At 40.9% G+C, this 22,758-nt stretch overlaps 1 protein-coding gene across 1 annotated transcript in view; it reads right to left on the reverse strand.

Annotated features, from left to right (window-relative positions):
* notch1b (notch receptor 1b) overlaps nucleotides 1-22,758 on the reverse strand; it is an 89,590-nt gene that overhangs the window by 7,666 nt on the left and 59,166 nt on the right. The window contains exons 22-30 of the mRNA XM_060907060.1: nucleotides 20,587-20,719; nucleotides 20,028-20,285; nucleotides 19,754-19,866; nucleotides 18,837-19,408; nucleotides 16,870-17,250; nucleotides 16,637-16,785; nucleotides 5,993-6,206; nucleotides 5,660-5,747; nucleotides 5,043-5,205 (exon numbers count right to left, since the gene is read on the reverse strand). Of these exons, the coding sequence (XP_060763043.1) occupies nucleotides 5,043-5,205; nucleotides 5,660-5,747; nucleotides 5,993-6,206; nucleotides 16,637-16,785; nucleotides 16,870-17,250; nucleotides 18,837-19,408; nucleotides 19,754-19,866; nucleotides 20,028-20,285; nucleotides 20,587-20,719 (2,071 nt within the window). The remainder of the gene's footprint in view (nucleotides 1-5,042; nucleotides 5,206-5,659; nucleotides 5,748-5,992; nucleotides 6,207-16,636; nucleotides 16,786-16,869; nucleotides 17,251-18,836; nucleotides 19,409-19,753; nucleotides 19,867-20,027; nucleotides 20,286-20,586; nucleotides 20,720-22,758) is intronic.

Below are 22,758 nucleotides of genomic sequence, written 5' to 3' on the forward strand. Positions count from 1 at the left end.
AACACTTTTACAGTTTGTACAGTGACATTTTTTCCATTTTAATAACTGAACTGACTTGTGTGATAAACAAGATGAAATATTACGTTATGCTGGTGCTAATAACTAGTGCTAATAACCAGTTTCATAACTAATGGGGTGCCCTAAATATGCACAGATTCAGCCTCAGGGGGACCTCCGCCCTACCAAACCACTGAACCCCCCTTTGGAGAAGGAGGTAAGCAGCAATACAACCCATAAATGCTTTCGGATTGAAGTTTTTAATGAGCGAGCGCCATATACAGTTTGCTAGATTAAAGTGTTGCTAATAATGGACACCAGTCAAGTGTTTGACATGGTTACGTGTTCTATGATTTATTAGCAGTCACATCACACATTTCATTACCAATTGTCCTAGCACAAGAAGGCATGTAGCAAAATCTTGAATTTTCATTTGTGATTGTAAATGCACCAGAATTAGTCACTGACCAGTTTTCATCTAGTCCCTGGAAGGTTAATACATAAAATGTAATAAAGTCACAAACTCAAGGTCCATGGGCTATCAAAAGTCAAATAATGACAATAGTGCAATTGTGACGAGGGTGGGCAAAGTTGGGGGGCCCAAAATTCTAATCTTTCATGGGGCCCAAAATTTCTGGCGGCGCCCCTGCATACAAGAGGGTGATTGCTGGAGGGACTTGAGATTTAACTGAATGGAAAATTGTTGCTGCTTGACAGGTAACTGAATTTTGGTGTAATTTATTATTATCCTCCCAAAAGCTGTTTATCTTTCAAAAGTATAAAATATATTTATACACATGACACTTAGTTATCTCGATGATAAACAACACTCATATGTCTGTCAGTGTTTAGTTGTGAGTCCTTTTTGTGCATTTGCTCACATAGCTAAATCAACTTATACCATTGGCCTGTTCAGATACTCAAATCTGATTGGCTCAGACGGTGTTTATTAATTTTCTATAACAGCACAGATAAGACAAGTCATAAGTTTATATTAATGCACTCGTTCTAAGATAGAACGAGTGCATTGGGGAAGCCACAGCCTAATGGTTAGAGAAACAGCTTTGGGACCAAAAGGTTGCTGGTTCGATTCCTTGGACCAGCAGGACTGGCTTAAGTGCCCTTGAGCAAGGCACCTAACCCCCAACCGCTCCGGCAAGAGTGGTGGTGTACCTTGTGTCTGATTAGCCAAAGAAAAACTGATGATGCAGATTATCAGTTCAGGCATTGAACCCGACCGACCGACTAAGATAGATATCTACAGTAACCGCTAATTCGCAGGGTCTTTTATGTTGGCCACTCCACATAATAAAATACTAATAACGTTCTTTACAAATAAAATAAAATAACTAATTAATGTGTTGGAGTTTTCTGTAAGAAGATGTTTATTTTACATTTACGGAAGGAGTCTCCAGTGTCAGCATTTTGTAAGTTACAGAGAACTACACAGTAAATTCTAACAGGGAATTTCTCCGTAACAAGCTGCATTTTTTTTTTTTTTTGCCGTATTAATGTCAAGAGAAAGACAGAAAGAAGTGAAACTGGTGAGTGAACTAACTTGTTTCACAGACATTCCACGACATTAAATGTAATCCTATATGTAAGAAATAAAATGGATGACGCCATATTTAATGATGACAAATTGCTGTGGTATGAGAGGAATGAAACACTTCAGTATGTGCTGTTTCAATAAGCTTCAGGGTAGTAATCACATCACACCGACCACTCCTTCATTAATTTCCTATAACAAAATGCCCTATTGTGTTTTACTCCTTTCATATTTAGCTTTGGCACTGATCATTTGGGAGTGACAAAGTTGGACAGGATTAGAAATGAGTATACTAGAGGGACAGCACATGTAGGACGGCTTAGAGACAAACTGAGAGAGGCGAGATTGCGATGGTTTGGACACGTACAGAACAGAGATCCAGATGGATATTGGGAAAAGAATGCTGGAGATGGAGTTGCTTGGTAGAAAGAAAACAGGAAGACCAAAGATGAGATTTATAGATGTGGTGAAGGAGGACGTGAGGACGGTTGGTGCTACAGAAGAAGATACGGAGGATAGGAGGAGATGGAGGGACATTATCCGCTGTGGCGACCCCTAATGGGAGCAGCCAGAAGAAGACAAAGAAGACTGATAAGGTTCTTTCTCCGGAACCAGGCTGCTGCTTGTGAAATAAAACCTTCACTTCATCAGCACTTTCTACATCATGATGCTTCTCAGTGATGGAGTGTGTGCATGCGTTTGGAGGAAAAAAAAAATCTGGCAGTTCAGGAGGATATGTTATTGTAGGGAGGCAATGAGGTGGAACTTAGCAGGATAACCAACACTGATTACAGCAGATTTAACTCTGAAACATTGCTCAGTTCACTTAGCTTAATACTCTACAGACTCACATGAAAAAGTTTCCTCGGTTATTGCATACAGTATAGTGCATAAGTCACACTGAAAGGTTTCGTACAAAATATAATAGCAGACAAAGTGAAACTGAGCAAACGCATAATGTTTTAAAATGGTAATTTATTTAAGGAACAAAACTATCCAACACCCGTATAACACGCATGGGAAAAAAGTAATTGCCCTCATGTCTCAATTGTCAAAATGAACTTGAATCAGTCAGGCCTAACTTTTAGCCACTCATGTTGAATAATAATAATAATAATAATAATAACAGGGTTACTAAACTAATTCTCTTGGATTCTACTGAGCTACGGTTCAATCTCTTACATGGAAGACGTGAAACAGAGGATCTTCCTACGAGTGGCTTTCCTGGCAAAAATGTTTCCAGGTGCACAGTGATGACGCAACCCCAAAGTCACAAGAGATTCCAAAACAACTCCAGACCTCTTTTTTTATCCTCATTGAGTACTGATGAATACAAAATATGAAAATAACCAGGCTAACATTGCTCCACTGCGGCGTGAAAGGAGGATTCATAAAAGGAAGATTTTATTGCTGCTAAAGTTCATGCATTAATTTATTAAGTTTAACCGGGCAATGACTTTTTCACATGGGTAATATAAGGCCAAAAAAAAAAGATAGTGTGTTTCAGGTAACATGAAATACTAAAATAAGGTCGGTAGGTAGGAAAAAGTTTTTTTTTTCTTAATTTTTTTTATTTTGTTCGAAAAAATTAACACAAGTAAACATCTTACAAAATAGTATTTTGGCACAGAATCCTTTATACCACACATCATAATAAAATAAAAGTGTTTTAAATCTTTAAACGAATAAAAAAAATATCGCAAGAGTTCGAGTTATGATCTACGGAAGCGTATTGCTGCCACACTCAAAAAAATTGGCTTAGAATCAAGTAATTACGTGAAAAGATCTCATCTCATCTCATTATCTCTAGCCGCTTTATCCTTCTACAGGGTCGCAGGCAAGCTGGAGCCTATCCCAGCTGACTATGGGCGAAAGGCGGGGTACACCCTGGACAAGTCGCCAGGTCATTACAGGGCTGACACATAGACACAGACAACCATTCACACTCACACCTACGGTCAATTTAGAGCCACCAGTTAACCTAACCTGCATGTCTTTGGACTGTGGGGGAAACCGGAGCACCCGGAGGAAACCCACGCGGACACGGGGAGAACATGCAAACTCCACACAGAAAGGCCCTCGCCGGCCCCGGGGCTCGAACCCAGGACCTTCTTGCTGTGAGGCGACAGCGCTAACCACTACACCACCGTGCCGCCCTACGTGAAAAGATATTGTTAACAAAGTTATCACGTTTTTACAATATATTTATCATGTAATAACATCACGTAATTTCATGATATGAAATGATCACGTTATTTCATGATATTTTCATGTAATAACGTGAAAACACCTTATCAAGAAATATCGTGAAAATAACGTCCTAGGCTAGGCTACTTCCATTAAAAGCAGACGGCCTAGCCTACTGTAGAACTTGGGTCGAGCAAAAACACCGAGCAAAAACATGGCTGAATCCTGAATGACTCCTATTTGTATAAATAGGGGACTACATAGGCGGCAAAATGTAGTGTTTTTCCCTGCCATGGAAGTGCACTTGTATACTGAAGAGGAAGCAATTTGCATTACAGCCTTGAATGAGGATTCAAAATGGCGCCTCGGCTCAGTTTTCCCTTCCTCCTTCAGTATACAAGTGCGCTTCCATGTTTATGCAGGAGGGCTGATAGAAGTGGCGAAACATTTTACTTTTTATCGTTTCTTTCACAACTTGAATGCGTTGAAACAAAAAATTATGACAAACTAACGCCGCTTACACTAAAATATCGAGGGAAATTTGTAATAAAAACTTTACGGTCGGCAATTTCGCCGCCAAAATTCTCGGTCGGTCGGGTTACCGGAAACACACTATTTTTTTTATTTGGCCTAAGCACTTAATCACTTCTAAAAATGTTGTCCAAATCTCAGACTTCCTTTGTCTGGTGTTACTTATATTAATGTATATTATTATATAATTTTTGTGTTTAACTATATAAAGAAAAATATTCAGTGTGAGAAATATGCTAGAAAAGAGGAAATAAAGAAGAGGGCAAATACTTTTTTCAGGTTCCACACACACTGTGTGTGTACAATTCAAACAGTGGACTACAAGTAATGGAGTGGCATTCACTCTATTGGTTATATGCATTAGGATTTCAAGGGTTATTGTTGAACATTTACCGGTATACTGTATGTGCATATCCCAAAAGAAGTGATTTTAATTTAAAAATAATGATAATTAATTTAATAGTCCATCTCACAACCAAGGCGTTGTTCTCGCATGCTAAATTCTGTCAGGATCTGCTTTTTTATTAGTATGATGTATTTATAAAATAGAATAAAATTATTTTGCAGACAAAACATGGGAAGTCATGGCCTAAAGATTAGAGAAGCAGCTTTGGGACCAAAAGGTTGCAGGTTCAATTCCCTGGAACAGCAGGAATAGCTGAAGTGCCCTTGAGCAAAGCACCTAACTGCTCTTCGAGGTGTGTTGTATGTCGCCCTGGATAAGAGCGTCTGCTAAATGCCAGATAAAATAAAATTCTTTCAAGTACGGTAGCTTTACCTGGTCCTCGGACATTGACGTCCATGCAGTCGTTCTCGCTCTCGCCTTGAGGAGGCGTTGGAGCTATGGAGGGGATCCGCAGGTCAGCTGCATCCAGGTGCTGCTGAGTCCACTGCCGATGGTCCTGCTGGTCATCCAAGTTCAATATCGCTGGCTCCTCAAACTAACAAATATACACAAGCTGTGAAAATGACCTCAATCCGTATTAACTGGTTAATGAAACAATATGTTCTAAGACATGCTGTAAAACTGCACTGTTAAGCATTTACCGAAAATAAGCCTCGGTGTTTGCATTTAGCAGACACTCTTATCCAGAGGGACATACAGAAATGCACTGAAGTTGAAAACATATCCTCATGCTAGTGTAAATAGACTATGGTCTATGAATACTGTAAATCTAAAATCATTTTACATAAGAGTTAATACAATATTAAACACTGAATGTTAACTATTAAATAAAGATTCAGATTCTTAGACAGAACTGTATCAGACAATTTAATTTTTAAAATTCAAATTCCAGGATATTAGGACAAACAGTTGACAGGACTTTTATAAATAAAGTCATAGGAATATATGAGTAAAATATTACTGTTTTCCCAGAATAGTGTTCGGCTTACCTTGAAGCGCTTGGTGTCTGCGGGCTCTTCCTCCCCCCATTCATTCTGATTGTCATCCATCAGTGAAATATCAGAGTTCTTCAGTGGCCTATATTGAGAAAAATTGCCATCAGAAGTGCTGCTGTGCTCTCCATCCCGAAACCCACAGCATCAGAAGTCCATCTTGCCATTGCACCATCACCAAAAAACCTGCTACTAATTTAACAACCTATTCTGTCATTACTGCAAATTAAAACTCCTCTCTATTACAACACATCTTAAGCACAAGTCCTATTTTTCTGTGATCACGCTGACATCTAAGAAACCTCCACGCAGAAAAAACACTGTACTCACTTCAAACCGACGGAATCCTCGCCAACAGGCTCTCTCCGCTTCTTCTTGCTAGGCTCACTTGTTTTGAAGCCCTCAGGGAACCAGAGCTGGCCGTGCTCTCGTCTCCGCTTACGGGAAGCCACCATGCCCACGACCACGAAGGCCAGCAGTGCCAGGCCGGCCAGCACCACGTACACCAGATAGAGCTTTGAGGACGGCTGGGGTTCAGTCTCAACTGAAAGAAGAAAAGACATGTCAGACCCAACAGACGAGTGTGGAACAGTGTGCGAAGAGGTCACACACATGTTCTTGTACAAGAACAATCCCTGCACACACGAAAGATGCTCGTCTAACGACGCAGCGAGACGAACCAGGTTTGTGGCGAACGCTTGCTAAGTGTGTGTATGCCATTCAGGAATAATCAGAATCGCTAACCATTTTTTTTCATGAAAAAAAGAGGTGCTGGCAAATAGGAAGACAAGGAAGTTAAAAAAAGAGAGAAAGAACACCTCCTCTCACATCTCCTCAGCCCAGGGTACCAGGAGACAACTTTACCACTTCTTCTTTAAGGGGGAAAAAAGGGAGGGATTAATGAACTTCAAATTACTGCGCACGCTTTAAGCTGTAAAGACGAAGGATTTATTAGGATTTTCAAGATAACAAAGACTCCCAACTTCTAGCACACTCCCGATCAATTTTCCTCCGCTTCTCTTTTTTTCCTGCCCCTCTCCCTTTCTCTGCTAAAGATTTTGAAATGATAAACTCTCCGAACTTAAACCCTTGGAGATGCACTAAGGCTTGGTGTTACATTCAGAAAGGTGAAGGTTGCAGCAGCTTGCTTCTTTCCATGCTTAGGCCACACTGAGGTGTGTGTGTGTGTGTGTGTGTGTGTGTGTGAGAGAGAGAGAGAGAGAGAGAGAGAGAGAGATTTTTAGATTTTAAAATCATACTTTATTCAGTTTTACAAAACTAGAGTAGGGCAATCAATTATTCCTTTCCATCAGAGATATGGCTAAAATGCAATTCATTTTCAATTACAGTGCAGATCGCTTCTTTGACACACCACGCATCCTAAAATGTTTCAAGGTTTTTCATTAGCTCATAAAACCTGAAATCAACCAAAACTCTGGCTTTAACCAGGGCAGGAAACAGAACAACGACGGCATTAGTCCCTGGTTGGTGCTCGACCTTAATTCCTCCTAGTAATGTAAATAGCTATCTTGGCTTAACCCAGGACAAAATTCAAAATTTTACATACATTTTGTCTTTTCTTAACATATTTAAAACCAAGGACAAACGTCTCAGTGGAGAATTCTTCACTAAATGCACCAAATACATCTTTCAGCATGCAAAACAAGGGTTCTCATCTTAAAAAGCATGAAAAACAGTTTCCCTTTGGTAACAGAAAGGACATTCCTGACTTATATTTCTGTTCATCACTGAAACAAAAGCATTGACAACAACTGCTCCATGAAGAATTCTCCACTGTAAATCACCCACTCTCTTAGCCAGTGGTGGTTTATAAAGTGCTCTCCATTCCGGCTTCACCCCACTATTCAGTTTGAGAGCAGCGCTCCACGGTGTGTCAGCTCTGCTCTCCAAACATTTTTTATTGAAAGCTTTGACACAAGCATGATACAGCTGTTTCCCCGTAGCCATATTTAGCAGCATAGAAGTGGACCTGTACACCCGTCCAAATTGGGCCAGACCACTAGCCCAGGAAAAAGGTCCTGCTCATTAGGACAACACACCCCTGCACAATAGTCCACAAGCAGTTCAATCTCATCTGTGGTGCAGGCAGCACGCCATTTTTCCAGGAGCTGCGATACCACGCGAAGCGACCTCAGCCCCAGGGAGTCAGCAAGCCCCCTTCTATTCCCAAAATATGGCCCCGTCAAGTCTACTACATCTTTCAAAGTGACGATCTTAGCGCCACACAGCATCTTCTGTAGCGACGGGAAATTGGCTGAGGAGACATCCAGACGAGCACCTCCAACCACAGGCTCTTGCAAGAGCCAATGCAAGGAGGTTGCAGGGCCAAGCCTTCTGACATTAAACAAGGCCCAGACTTTCAAACAACTGCGATAAAACAGTGGCAACTTTGAAAACAACATTTCATCTGATTTCATCAGAAACAAAGATTTGTCTAACCCCAAACTCCCACCCATTTTCAATATTGCACAGCTCAAACCCCTCCATGCAACATGTGTAGGCCCTGTCAAGAGCCTTTTAACAAACTGCAGTCTAAAAGCTGCAGTCCTACTTTGTAAGTGTATGAGGCCCTGCCCCCCCTCATCTTTCGGCAAAAACAAAACAGACTGAGGTACCCAATGCAGCCCATCCCAAAAGAAATTTCCAATAACAGACTGAATCTTTTGTAGCAGGTCAGGTGGAGGGTCTACACAGGCTAGTCTATGCCAGAAGGACGAAACTACAAGATTGTTAATAATGAGTACACGCCCCCTATAAGACATTTTTGACAAAAGCCACTTCCACTTTTCAAGCCTTCCCTTAACACTTTCAACCGCCCCCTCCCAATTTCTCCCCATAACTTCTTCATTCCCCAGAAAAACACCCAAATACTTGAACTCATCTTTCCTCCAGCTTAAATTATCTGGGAGACTTGGCACCCCCTCCACCCATTGACCCAGCAATAGAGCCTCACTTTTTGACCAATTAACCTTGGTTGATGAGAGTAACCCAAACTCCTTAAGGATGTCCACCACCATCTCTATATCTCTTCCCCCACTAATCAGTAAAACTATATCATCAGCATAGGCTGACACACGAAGAGGTACCACACACCCAGGCACAGACACACCCCTTAAAGTTATTCTTAATCTCTGCAAAAGAGGCTCTATTGCTAAAGAATATAACATACCAGACAGGGGGCAGCCTTGCCTCACACCTCTGCCAACCTTAAAGGGAGCACTTAAACCACCATTGACTTTGAGAATACTCTCCACATCACTGTACAGAACCCTGACCTTCTGAACGAAGCCTTCACTAAATCCAAAGGGATATAAGGTGTCCCACAGATAATTATGCTCCACCCTATCAAAAGCTTTCTCTTGGTCTAATGAGACCAACCGTACATCAAGCCCCAACATTTTTGCCATGCCTATAACATCATGGACTAAAGAGACATTATCAAAAATGGATCTACTGGGAATACAGTATGTTTGGTCCGGATGGATGACCAGGTCTATCACCCTACATAGTCTATTGGCCAGTGCTTTGGATAATAATTTATAGTCACTACACAGAAGCGACATGGGTCTCCAGCACTTTATATCAGTGAGATCACCCTTTTTTGGTAGAAGCATGAGGACTGCCCTACGACAGCTCACCGGCAGAAGTCCTCCAGCAAGACTGTCGTTGAGCACTGCAAGCAAATCCTCCCCCACCACAGACCAAAAAGACTTTTAAAAGTCTATAGGGATTCCATCCAGGCCAGGGGCCTTGCCAACCTCCATACCCTGAAGGGCCCTCTCCAATTCCTCCAACGTCAGAGCTGAATCAAGTTCGGCCAAGGACTCCACTGAAACCTGAGGCAATCCCTCCATGAACACACTGTCAGCCTGTTCACCACTTAGTTCGCTCCTGTATAGATCTTCATAAAACCGTGCAGCTCTACTTCGAATATCATGCACACTGGTCAAAAGGGTTCCAGACTCAGATTTCAAAGAATGAATACATTTTCTCTGCCCATTTTTCTTCTCCAAGCTAAAGAAAAATTTTGAAGGTACATCCATCTGATCTACACACTGAAAACGTGAACGGACCAACGCCCCTTGTGCATTAAGACCTAACAGCTCAGCTAAGGTGCCCTTCTTGGTTGCCAAATTGTCAATGTTATCATGATCCCCATCAGAGTAAGCCAAATTTTGAATTTCTACTAACTCTGCGTCTAGAATTTCAATTGACCGAGTTCTGTCACTTGTGATGTTTCGAGTATACTGTTAACACAATTGTTGGATTTGCACTTTACCAAAGTCCCACCACTGTTGTAAAGAAATAAAAGATGCCTTGCATTCACAAAACTCATCCCAAAAGGCTTTGAAAACATCCCTAAAGTCCTTATCCTGGGTTAGAGTAGTGTTAAAATGCCAATAAGCACTCTTTGGCTTCACTGAGTTCAAGAAAACACTGCACACAACCAAAGTATGGTCTGAAAAACCTACAGGAGTAATATTACAATTCTTAAACATATTAAGATGATGTTTAAAACAGTAAACCCTGTCAAGCCTTGCTAAGGAAATCATATTACCACGGACATGAGTCCAAGTATATTGTCTTTGCCCCTTATGAAAATTTCTCCATATATCACTTAGGTCATGTATCTGCAAACACTGGCTAAGTTTTCTGCATGAGAGCATATGTGGCTCAACATGATTTCTGTCAATGTCCTGCTCTGTGCAATTAAAATCACCCCAATAAACAGATATTCATCACCATTGCATCCAGAAATAACAGTAGACAATGTTTCTAAAAAAGCCACTCTTTCTGCTGCAGTGGTTGGGGCATACACACAAACAAAAACCAAAACATAATTTTCAAAACAAGCTCTAACCTTTAGTAATCTTCTCTCTATAACTTCCACCACTTCATAAGAAATGGGAGTAAAACTCTTTGCAAACAGACATGCGACTCCACCACTAACGTTGGAATTGTGGCTCAAGAGAGAAAGACCCTCCCACTCCAGTGCCCAATCAGCTGCGTTCCTTGCATCACTGTGCATCTCTTGCAAGAGAAGGACGTCTTAATGCGTGACAAAACATGAAGTTGTGCCCTTTTCAAGGGATCCCTCGCCCCATTGATATTTAGGGAGGCTATACCGTACGAAAGTCACCCATGATCAAAAACAAAATAAAAATAAACTGTATAATTACAAACATTTTGCTGCTTGTTTGGGTGCTACCTTCTTTATTTACTGTTTTTACCCAGACGGGTGTTTAGCTTTGTAAGGAACTTAGTTAAACGGTAAACTTCAGGGTTAGAAAAAAGCCCGTCCGAAATGAACTGCTTTGTTCTAGCCATGAACTGTTCAAGGTCAGGGAAAAAATCGTCAATATGAACATTTCTGACATTCTTTGTTTCACTCAGAAAATTTTTAATACAACCCCAATTCCAAAAAGTTGGGACAAAGTACAAATTGTAAATAAAAACGGAATGCAATGATGTGGAAGTTTCAAAATTTCATATTTTATTCAAAATAGAATATAGATGACATATCAAATGTTTAAACTGAGAAAATGTATCATTTAAAGAGAAAAATTAGGTGATTTTAAATTTCATGACAACAACACATCTCAAAAAAGTTGGGACAAGGCCATGTTTCTCACTGTGAGACATCCCCTTTTCTCTTTACAACAGTCTGTAAACGTCTGGGGACTGAGGAGACAAGTTGCTCAAGTTTAGGGATAGGAATGTTAACCCATTCTTGTCTAATGTAGGATTCTAGTTGCTCAACTGTCTTAGGTCTTTTTTGTCATATCTTCCGTTTTATGATGCGCCAAATGTTTTCTATGGGTGAAAGATCTGGACTGCAGGCTGGCCAGTTCAGTACCTGGACCCTTCTTCTACGCAGCCATGATGCTGTAATTGATGCAGTATGCGGTTTGGCATTGTCATGTTGGAAAATGCAAGGTCTTCCCTGAAAGAGACGTCGTCTGGATGGGAGCATATGTTGCTCTAGAACCTGGATATACCTTTCAGATTTGATGGTGTCTTTCCAGATATGTAAGCTGCCCATGCCACACGCACTAATGCAACCCCATACCATCAGAGATGCAGGCTTCTGAACTGAGCGCTGATAACAACTTGGGTCGTCCTTCTCCTCTTTAGTCCGAATGACACGGCGTCCCTGATTTCCATAAAGAACTTCAAATTTTGATTCGTCTGACCACAGAACAGTTTTCCACTTTGCCACAGTCCATTTTAAATGAGCCTTGGCCCAGAGAAGACGTCTGCGCTTCTGGATCATGTTTAGATACGGCTTCTTCTTTGAACTATAGAGTTTTAGCTGGCAACGGCGGATGGCACGGTGAATTGTGTTCACAGATAATGTTCTCTGGAAATATTCCTGAGCCCATTTTGTGATTTCCAATACAGAAGCATGCCTGTATGTGATGCAGTGCCGTCTAAGGGCCCGAAGATCACGGGCACCCAGTATGGTTTTCCAGCCTTGACCCTTACGCACAGAGATTCTTCCAGATTCTCTGAATCTTTTGATGATATTATGCACTGTAGATGAAGATATGTTCAAACTCTTTGCAATTTTACACTGTCGAACTCCTTTCTGATATTGCTCCACTATTTGTCGGCGCAGAATTAGGGGGATTGGTGATCCTCTTCCCATCTTTACTTCTGAGAGCCGCTGCCACTCCAAGATGCTCTTTTTATACCCAGTCATGTTAATGACCTATTGCCAATTGACCTAATGAGTTGCAATTTGGTCCTCCAGCTGTTCCTTTTTTGTACCTTTAACTTTTCCAGCCTCTTATTGCCCCTGTCCCAACTTTTTTGAGATGTGTTGCTGTCATGAAATTTCAAATGAGCCAATATTTGGCATGAAATTTCAAAATGTCTCACTTTCGACATTTGATATGTTGTCTATGTTCTATTGTGAATACAATATCAGTTTTTGAGATTTGTAAATTATTGCATTCCGTTTTTATTTACAATTTGTACTTTGTCCCAACTTTTTTGGAATCGGGGTTGTATCTTCTACGGTGTAATCTTGAGTAGTGTAGCCACTCTTGCGGAAACTACAATCCACACTACAGTCAGACTCTAAATCCCTTTCTCTCGTAGGTTTACTTTGGCCTCGTGCAGGCTTCTTTTTTGATTTAGCAAACTCATCACTTTGTAAACGCTTACGGGTTTTGGGGGGCACTTTAAAAACATTAGGCTCATCCTCTGCTTCCATTTGAGAACTTTCATCCTCTGCATCAATCTCATCCATCAGATAATCATCTACTGCTCCACTAGTTTGGGAAATATCTACACTTTCGGGCTCAGCTTGGGACGCACCTTCCCCTGCTGGCTCATCAGGGGTACTATGCAGGGGACTTACCTCGACCAAGGAACTTTCCCCCTCTCCTTCTGTTGGAGCACTATTAGCTTCTGCACCCTCCCCATTATTGGGAACGTTATCACTGGGGGGGTTGCTTGCTATTAGATTCCCCCTCAGCAGGAGTACTAGCCATTCTGTCTGGGCAGGCCCGCGCTAAATGGACAGTTTGGCAGCAGCCAAAACACTTCATCAAACAGGAGGACACATAAACCGAATAATGAAACCCCTCTACTGGCACATTCAGAGTAAAATCTAAGTCTTTGTTATTTTTTATGATCATGTACACAAAACGTCTGAACGACATAACATGTTTAAGGAGTGGATTGCTGCTGGAAATCGCTAGCTTCCTTATGGGTTTTACCAGTTTACCATGATGGGATAGAGCTTCAATAATGATTTCGTCCTTAATAAAGGGCGGAATATTGGAAATAATTACTTTTTTAGAGGGTGCTGATAAAGGGAGCACTGAGGTGAAAGCACCATCAATTACTACTCCCCTTTCAACCATTTCATTTGCCAGTTCCACCGTCTCAAGAAACAAAATGACTGCCTTGTTCATACGGGCTGCAGAGAGAATATTTTCGTGACCGACCATCTTACCAACAGCCAAACTACACTCTTCAACGCTGGCTTTTGCTGCTATTTTAATGGCATGCCGCCGCGTTAAAGCCCCAAAACTTCCTGTGCCTGAGGCCGCCATGCTCCCAGATTGGGGCAGACGCCTCGGCAAAGAATATAAAACAAAAAAACCGAACTACTCCAAATAACCCACCCAAACTAAAACTTAAACAACAAAAAAAACAAAACAAGCCATACAAAAAAACAGGAAAAAATCAGCAAAAAAGACGAGAAAAGGTAGAAAAAGTAGTGAAAACAATGGCACAGCGGCCACACTCAACACCACTCACACACTCAGACTCCGCCCACTTGCTCCGCATGTGCACGAGAGACACAGAGAGAGAGAGAGAGAGAGAGAGAGAGAGACTTGAGAAACTGATCTGATGACAGTGAGCTTGATTTACAGCGATTAACCATTTTGGTGCCTGGAGCAGGTAGATTTGCCCTCTGACTGCAGCACTGATTGTTGAGTGAATCTGATGTGCAATTCCATTTGCTCTAGAGTTTGAGTACAAAAAAAACAAAAACTTCAAAGACATCCACATAATCCCTGCTGTATTTAGTGTGTGTGTGTGTGTGTGAGAGAGAAAGGGGGTGACTGTTAAAGGTCGAGTCTACTGTAGAGTGAATGCTGCTGATATACCGAGATCCATTAACAGGAAATTTATGAATATCAGGCACATGAAGCTTTTGAGCAAGCTATAGTGTGTGTATAAATATGTCTGTGTCTTTGTATGCCTGTCACTGTTTCATTAGAAAACCAAAATACTTCTGCCATAACTCAGAATTAAGGATTTTTTTGGTGATATTATTTTTTTAGTAATTAAATTAATCGCATAACAGGTCAGATGAATCACGAATGGCCCAGACATAGTCACTTTGTCAAGTTTACTGGAATACATACTAGTGCATCTCAAAAAATTAGAATACTGTGAAAAAGTTCAATATTTTCCATCAGTTATTTAAGAAAGTGAAAATGTTCTATATTATAGACTCATTACACATAAACTAAAATGTTTCAAGCATTTTTCTATTTTAATTTTAATCAGTATGGCATACAGGCGGCACGGTGGTGTAGTGGTTAGCGCTGTCGCCTCACAGCAAGAAGGTCTGGGTTCGAGCCCCGTGGCCAGTGAGGGCCTTTCTGTGTGGAGTTTGCATGTTCTCCCCGTGTCCGCATGGGTTTCCTCCGGGTGCTCCGGTTTCCCCCACAGTCCAAAGACATGCAGGTTAGGTTAACTGGTGACTCTAAATTGACCGTAGGTGTGAATGGTTGTCTGTGTCTATGTGTCAGCCCTGTGATGACCTGGCGACTTGTCCAGGGTGTACCCCACCTTTCGCCCGTAGTCAGCTGGGATAGGCTCCAGCTTGCCTGCGACTCTGTAGAACAGGATAAAGCGGCTACAGATAATGAGATGAGATGAGTATGGCATACAGTACAAAAACATAAAAAAAAACCATCTCAAAATATTAGAATATTTCATTTTGAGTTTGAGTAAAACAGTATGAACACAGTGTATCTCTCGGTCTAGTTCAGTACACACAACCACAATCATGGGGAAGACTGCTGACTTGACTGTTGTCCAGAAGATGATCACTGATGCCCTCCACAAGGAGGGTAAGCCACAAAAGGTCATTGCTGAAAAGGGTGGCTGGAAAAGGTGCACAAGCAACAGGGATGGCCGCAGTCTTGAGAGGATTGTCAAGAAAAGTTGATTCAACAACTTGGGAGAGCTTCACAAGGAGTGGACTGAGGCTGGTGTCAGTGTATCAAGACCCATCATGAACAGACATCTTCAAGAAAGGGGATACAACTTTCGCATTCCTACGTAATATCAAGCTACTCCTGAGCCAGAGACAATGTCAGAAGTGTCTTATCTGGGCTAAGGAGAGAAAGAAATGGACTGTTGCTCAGTGGTCCAAAGTCCTCTTTTCAGATGAAAGTACATTTTGCATTTAATTTGGAAATCACGGTTCTAGAGTCTGGAGGAAGAGTGGAGAGGCACAGAATCCAAGGTATTTGAAGCCCAGTGTGAAGTTTCTACAGTCTGTGATGATTTGGGGTGACATGTCATCTGCTGGTGTTGGTCCACTGTATTTTATCAAGTCCAGAGTCAACACAGCCATCTACCAGGAGATTTTAGAGCACTTGATGCTTCCATCTGCTGACGAGCTTTTTGGAGATGCTGATTTCCTTTTCCAGCAGGACTTGGCACCTACCCACAGTGCCAAAACTACTACCAAATGGTTTGCTGACCATGATATTACTGTGTTTGATTGGCCAGCCAACTTGCCTGACCTGAACCCCATAGAGAATCTATGGGGTATTGTCAAGAGGAAGATGAGAAACACCCAACCCAAAAATACAGATACGCTGAAGGCCACTATCAAAGCAACCTGGGCTTCAATAACACCTCAGCAGTGCCACAGACTGATCACCTCCATGCCACACCGCATTGACACAGTAATTCATGGTAAAGGAGCCCCAACCAAGTATTGAGTGTATAAATGAATATACTTTTCAGAAGTTGGACATTTCTGTATTGTAAATCCTTTTTTTGATTGATCTTAGGGAATATTCTAATAATTTGAGATACTGGATTTCTGATTTTCATGAGCTATAAGCCATAATCATCAAAATTAAAACAAAAAAGGCTTTAAATATTTCACTTTACATGTAATGAATATAGAATATATGAAAGTTTACCTTTTTTAATTAAATTATGAAAAAAGGAACTTTTTCATGGTATTCTAATTTTTTGAGATGCACTAGTAGTGACTGATACAGAGCTCTCAGAGCCATGCTGTTATAGAAAATTAATCAGCACCTGACCAATCAGATTTGAGAATTCAACAACACTGTGGTAAAAACAAAACACAGATGGCTATAGAAGTAATGTTTCATAACTGACAGTGTCACGGTTTTACAGGTACCATGACAGCCCTGCACACTGGTGTTTAGTACTCACTACTGACAGCCTTTATGTCGTAGGGCAGGTTCAGGTTGCCTCTGGAGGCAAGGGCTCCCAAGAAAGCAGCAGCATCAGTAGCACTCTGGAAGCACTCAGTCGACTGCTGGTAGCACTGTCGGTTATCAATCTCCAGATACACCACCGAGCTAGAGAGAAGACACAATGTGCTATAACAACCTAACCTCCATTCACTGTTCTCAGACCAACTGCAAAGACGCTCACTCATTTACCTTTTGACCTGTATGTGGCCTTGGTCGTGGGGGCCTGAGCCGAAGACGTCAGACCACGAGTCCAGTGAGCGCTTGATGTTGTGCTTTTTGAGCTCATGTGGACTGCCGTTGTACGGGTAAATCATGAGCTCACCATGGATGTCCAGTCTGAACACCACGTTGGTGTGCAGCACCCGGCTCAAGTCACGTAAGAAAGTTGATGATTTGTTGCGCAGCTCCTCAGGTGGCAACTGTACCACCAGCACCAGATGGCCTTCTGCACGCTTCTCGGGCACGTTCTCTGCACAGTCAAGTCCATCCCAGTCGCACTCAGCGTTGTTACAGCCCTGATCACAGTGACCATCTGCATAATGGTCTTTACAATACTGATCATACAGTGGGCTGAAAAATAGAAAGACACAACAGAGAATAAACTCTAATGGCTAGATGGATATATTTTAGCCTGGACTGCATAGTGTTTGTGTAGGCTGGAGTAAAGTAGAAAATTAGTCTGTAGCATTCATGTTGCTTTTTTTTTTTAAATTGAAATGAGTTAAAAAGAATCTGTCGGGACAGTGAATTCATTCACTGAAAGCAAATTATTTCAGATAAGGGTTGTTTTACAATCAGGGTACAAAGTTTGTGTCACAGGGGTCCAAAATTCAAATTGATTCAAACTGGTTCTTGTACCGGGCGGCACGGTGTTGTAGTGGTTAGCGCTGTCGCCTCACAGCAAGAAGGTCCGGGTTCGAGCCCCGTGGCCGGCGAGGGCCTTTCTGTGTGGAGTTTGCATGTTCTCCCCGTGTCCGCGTGGGTTTCCTCCGGGTGCTCCGGTTTCCCCCACAGTCCAAAGACATGCAGGTTAGGTTAACTGGTGACTCTAAATTGACCGTAGGTGTGAATGTGAGTGTGAATGGTTGTCTGTGTCTACGTGTCAGCCCTGTGATGACCTGGCGACTTGTCCAGGGTGTACCCCGCCTTTCGCCCGTAGTCAGCTGGGATAGGCTCCAGCTTGCCTGCGACCCTGTAGAACAGGATAAAGCGGCTAGAGATAATGGGATGGGATGGTTCTTGTACCAGTTTTTAAGTGAAGGACAAGTTAAAGAACAGATTTCAGGTAATTTTTTGACACATGTGTATGGTAGTTTTGTGTAATCTGCTATAAGATAAAGAAAAGTAGCAAAAATGTTATCAAAGACTCCTTGTCAAAAAATAGCTGATAGAAATAAAATTCCAACAGTTAAGAAATTGTTAGTAGTCCATAACATTCACCTCATGTTATAGCATGTTCATGAACTATTTAGGTTTTTTTTCTAAGTAAATTAAGTGTAGCTTTAAGCAGGGCTGGGAGAAACAAATGAAGTGATTCTCGGAGAGGACATTTTTTTTGACGATTCAGAATCCACTACTTCCATAGTGCTTTTGTGTTAGTTGTCTCTAATATTTATGTCCCAATATCTTGACCACATTTTAGGATGAAAATAATCATTTTAGATATGTTATTTTATATTGAAAAATTAGCTGTCTCGGAGAGGACATTTTTTTGACAATTACATACTAATTTGATCAAAATAGTCTGAAAACTTAATGGCATTCAACATTAAAACTTAACTATGTTTCCAATGATATGGAACCAAATATTTGTTTTATGGTATAAAGAATGATTTAAGTGCATCCCTTTTGGAGCTACCTGTGGTCAAAAAAGCACTTTTTCTAAATGACACGAGTAATTTTGCTAAATATGACATATATTGCCATACATTCACCAAAAATAACGTTATCACCAAATTTTTTTTTGCATGGTAAATAGAGCTATCGCAGGGCTACAATAAACAACCAAGTTTATTTAGTCAAGCCTTTTGATACTGAAGATAATAAGTGTTAAATGTGATTTTTAGCTTGCGTACCCTGATTGTAAAACAACCCATAATGCAGTCCAGCAAATATGTATCTACATTATTTACACCAAACAGATGCCTGAAACTCACTTGCACTCGCCACTGCTTGTCAGGCAGTCAAAACCATCATAGAGGCAGCCAGCATTGTGACACTGTTTGTCACAGTGGCTATTGTTGAAGTAGCGCCAGCACTGCAGTGAAGCCGAGCAGTTTTTCCATGGATCATGGAAGTTGAGTGAGCAGTCACCACCATCCCACTCGCACTCATAGCTGTTGCAGGCTTTGTCGCAAAACCTGTTGCCCTTTTTAGCTGTGCACTCTTCTACCGGGCAGCTGGCCACCACTTCAGGCGGTGGAGTGATGTCTCGGCCGATGCCGCCGGAGAAATTGTAGTCCAAAATGTGGCACAACAAGCCATTGAATGACTTTGGGCACACACAATGGAAGTAGGGTGCCTCTGGATTTGCTTTGCATGTTCCTCCATTATAGCAGGGCTTGGAAGAACAGTGTCCATCAAACGCGTGCTGGCACTCAGGGCCACTAAAGCCTGGTGGGCACAGACACAGTGGGGCTTTTTGACCTTTGATGCAGGTGCCACCATTACGACAGTGTAGGCTGCCACATGAATAAGCATCATATTCGCAGGTTGAGCCAGTGAAGCCCTGAAAAAGACAGATGGGTTTGTACAGCATCTCCGCAAAGAAAAGAAATGAAAAAACTTATTATCAAAATATTGTGATCAGTTGGCTTATAGAACATGAACTCTGTTGGAAACATTAATATGGTAAAATTCTAGACACTACTCTATGTCCAAAAGTCCTTTCCATTTTCAGGTATGTTACATAAAATTATTGTTCCTTTACTGAAAAATAAAGTGTGCATCTATTCCAGTGGGCAGATCCTCGACAGAATTGGCACTTATTAAATGGATAAAAAGCATTCATTTTGGTGCAGAAAGTCATTTGCAGATAAATGAGAATCTTATAAGTCATAAATATTTCACTTACTGGAGGACATTTGCAAATGAAGCCATTGGGAGTGTTACTGGCTACAGCACAAGTCCCTCCATTTCGGCACGGTTTCCCCTTACAGCCATCAAACACAGTGTCACAGCGCTGACCTATCCATAAACATACGGTAGATGCACTCATTAACATCAACGACTAATTACGGAACGCCACATTAACACAGAAAATGAAAATAGTTCATAACCAAGCTTTATGATAGAAGTGATATTTATGGAGAGAGAAAAGATAATAAAAATAATCCGCATGATTGCACCTGTGTATCCAGTGCGGCACTCGCAGCGGTAATTGTTGGTGAGCTGAATGCAGCTGTGGGTGCCACGTGGGTCACAGGGGTTAGACAAGCATTCATTGACGTCTCCTTCACAGCGCTCTCCCACGTAGCCAGCTGGGCACTCACAGTGGTAGCCACCAACACGGTCTACACAGCGTCCCTTGTTAAAGCACTTGGGCTCCTGCGTCACAGGGTCAGTAAAAGGTGTGCAGTCATCAATGTTGATTTCGCAGTGAACACCTGGAATATAATGTGGACAATGTTAGGAATAAGATCGACCTCCAGGCTTGTACTGATAACACTCAAAGCTCGGAGATGTCTATCATAATAAATATGGAAAAATAGGATTGATGGATGTGTAGGATTTTTGCCTCTGTTTATAACAATTACATCTTACATGGAGAATGCAATTAAATTCCTGGTCTTTACACACTCAGGAAAAAAAAAAAATCAATCACAGAAGAAAAGTCTTACTAAGCTGACTACTGTTTGCTAATTAGTGAAGTGTGGGATGAACAGATTGACAGAGGAGGTAGCTGACCTTGGGTTCCTCTGGGACAGGAGCATTTGTAGGCATTGACGAGGTCGATGCAGATACCCCCGTTCTGGCAGGGCTGAGAAAGGCACTCATTGATCTCATTGGAGCAGTTTACTCCATGATAACCTGGCAAACACTGCAAGAGAAGAAAGACAAAGAGTGTATACTGAATGTCAAATTATAAACGAACACATTCTTGTTTACCTGGTTTTGGTCTACTAGCTATCTTACCAGACAAGCAGTTCCTATTCAATGGGCTTACAAAGGAACTGTACATAACATAGGTCAATTTGTATTTCGCATACAAATACACAAGTCCAGCCTTGGGTCCAAATTAAAAAAAAAAACATAAATGTGAAAGCACCCTAAGAATGCCGACTTTCCTGTTCATATAACATACCATTTTAACCCTTTGATGCAAAACATGGGTCAAAAGTGACCCGGCTGAGTTTTTATCTTCTATATCTCTGCAATAAATTAATTCCATCATTCAGTATTCAAGGTATTCCTCAATTAACTTGTTTTTGATCATCATACATCCTTATTTTATTTTTTCCTTTTTTACTTTTTGAATAAAAACCCTTTTTGTATCACCACCCTTCTAATGCACAACATGGGTCAAAAACGACCTGCATTCATTTTCCAGGTTATTTCATGTATGGCTGAGTGTTTCTATGATATACTTTTGAAATAAATTCATTTTGTCATTTACTTTTCCAAATATGCAGTAAATATCTTGTTTTTGTTCAGCACAAATCATCATTTTTATTTTTCCTTTCTTAAGTTATGAACAAGCACAGCTTTTGTAATTCTACATCAAGTTTACACACATGGGTCAGAAACGACCCGCATGCATTTACTCCAGCGTTTGGTGGGAACTGTGAATTGTGCTTGTGTCAGACATTTCACAGCTCAGCACAGTGCCCTTTGCCCATCTAATACATGCAAGTAATGTTTTTCAATTGTTCTAACATTACCTTAGAAAAAAATTGATTATGTTTAGGTTACCTTGAGAGTGAGTAGATTACTTGTCAGAAAGTTACAAGTAATTACTATGAGCTACCGAGCTGTTGACATATTCTACTTTAGTTAGCTAATTTTATTGTAGTTGGCTTAGCTAACCACATAGTTAATAAATAAATAACTGGCCCCATTCACTGCTAAAGTAATTACTTGAAACAAATTATTATTATAGTATTAAGACATTTATTTTTAAATCGCACTTGGATGACCCATGTGTAGTAATATAAAAGGTATTTTTGTTCATAAAGTAGGAAAGAAAAAATTAAATTAATGATTTGTGGTAATTAAAAACAAGATATTTAAAGAATACTTGGAATATTCAATCATAAAATAAATTGATTTCAAAAGATAGAGCAAAGAAAAACTCAGTCAGCATGAAATAACCTGGAAAAGGAATGCGGGTCATTTTTGACCCATGTTGTGCATTAGAAGGGGTGCGCATATGTTTTGCATCAAAGGGTTAAGATACAGCAGTAAGAAGCTAATCCTACCGTAAATCAGTAAGCTGTGAGTAAATAAACATTATATACTAACCCCACTTGCAGAAAAGTTGGGATATTTTCCAAAATGCAATAAAAACAAAAATCTGTGATTTGTTAATTCATGTGAACCTTTATTTAGCTGACAAAAGTACAAAGAAAAGATCAACAGTTTTACTGAACAACTTAACTGTATTTTCCAAATATAAATGAAGTTAGAATTGGATGCCTGCAACACACTCAAAAAAGTTGGGACAGAGGCAAAATAAGACTGAAAGGTTTATAGGATATTCAAGTAACACCATTTTGGAAGACTCCACAATAAGCAGGTTAATTGGTAACATGATTGGGTATAAAAGGGGCATGCACCAAAGGCTCAGTCTTTGCAAGCAAGGATGGGTAGTGGCTAACACCTTTGTACCAAAATTCGTGAGAAATCTGTTAGTCAATTCAAAAAGAACATTTCTCAACACAATATTTTAGGTCTTTCAAAAAAATACAGTACATAATATTGTGAAAAGATTCAAGGAACTTGGAGACATCTCAGTGTGTAAAGGGCAAGGTCGGAAACCACTGTTGAATGTGTGTGACCTTCGAGCCCTCAGGCGGCACTGCCTGAGAAACTGTCATGCTAATGTGACAAATATAGCCATATGGGCTCAAGAGAACGTCA

This window comes from Neoarius graeffei, chromosome 24, assembly GCF_027579695.1.
Source record: "Neoarius graeffei isolate fNeoGra1 chromosome 24, fNeoGra1.pri, whole genome shotgun sequence".
NCBI classification, from domain to species: Eukaryota; Metazoa; Chordata; class Actinopteri; order Siluriformes; family Ariidae; genus Neoarius; species Neoarius graeffei.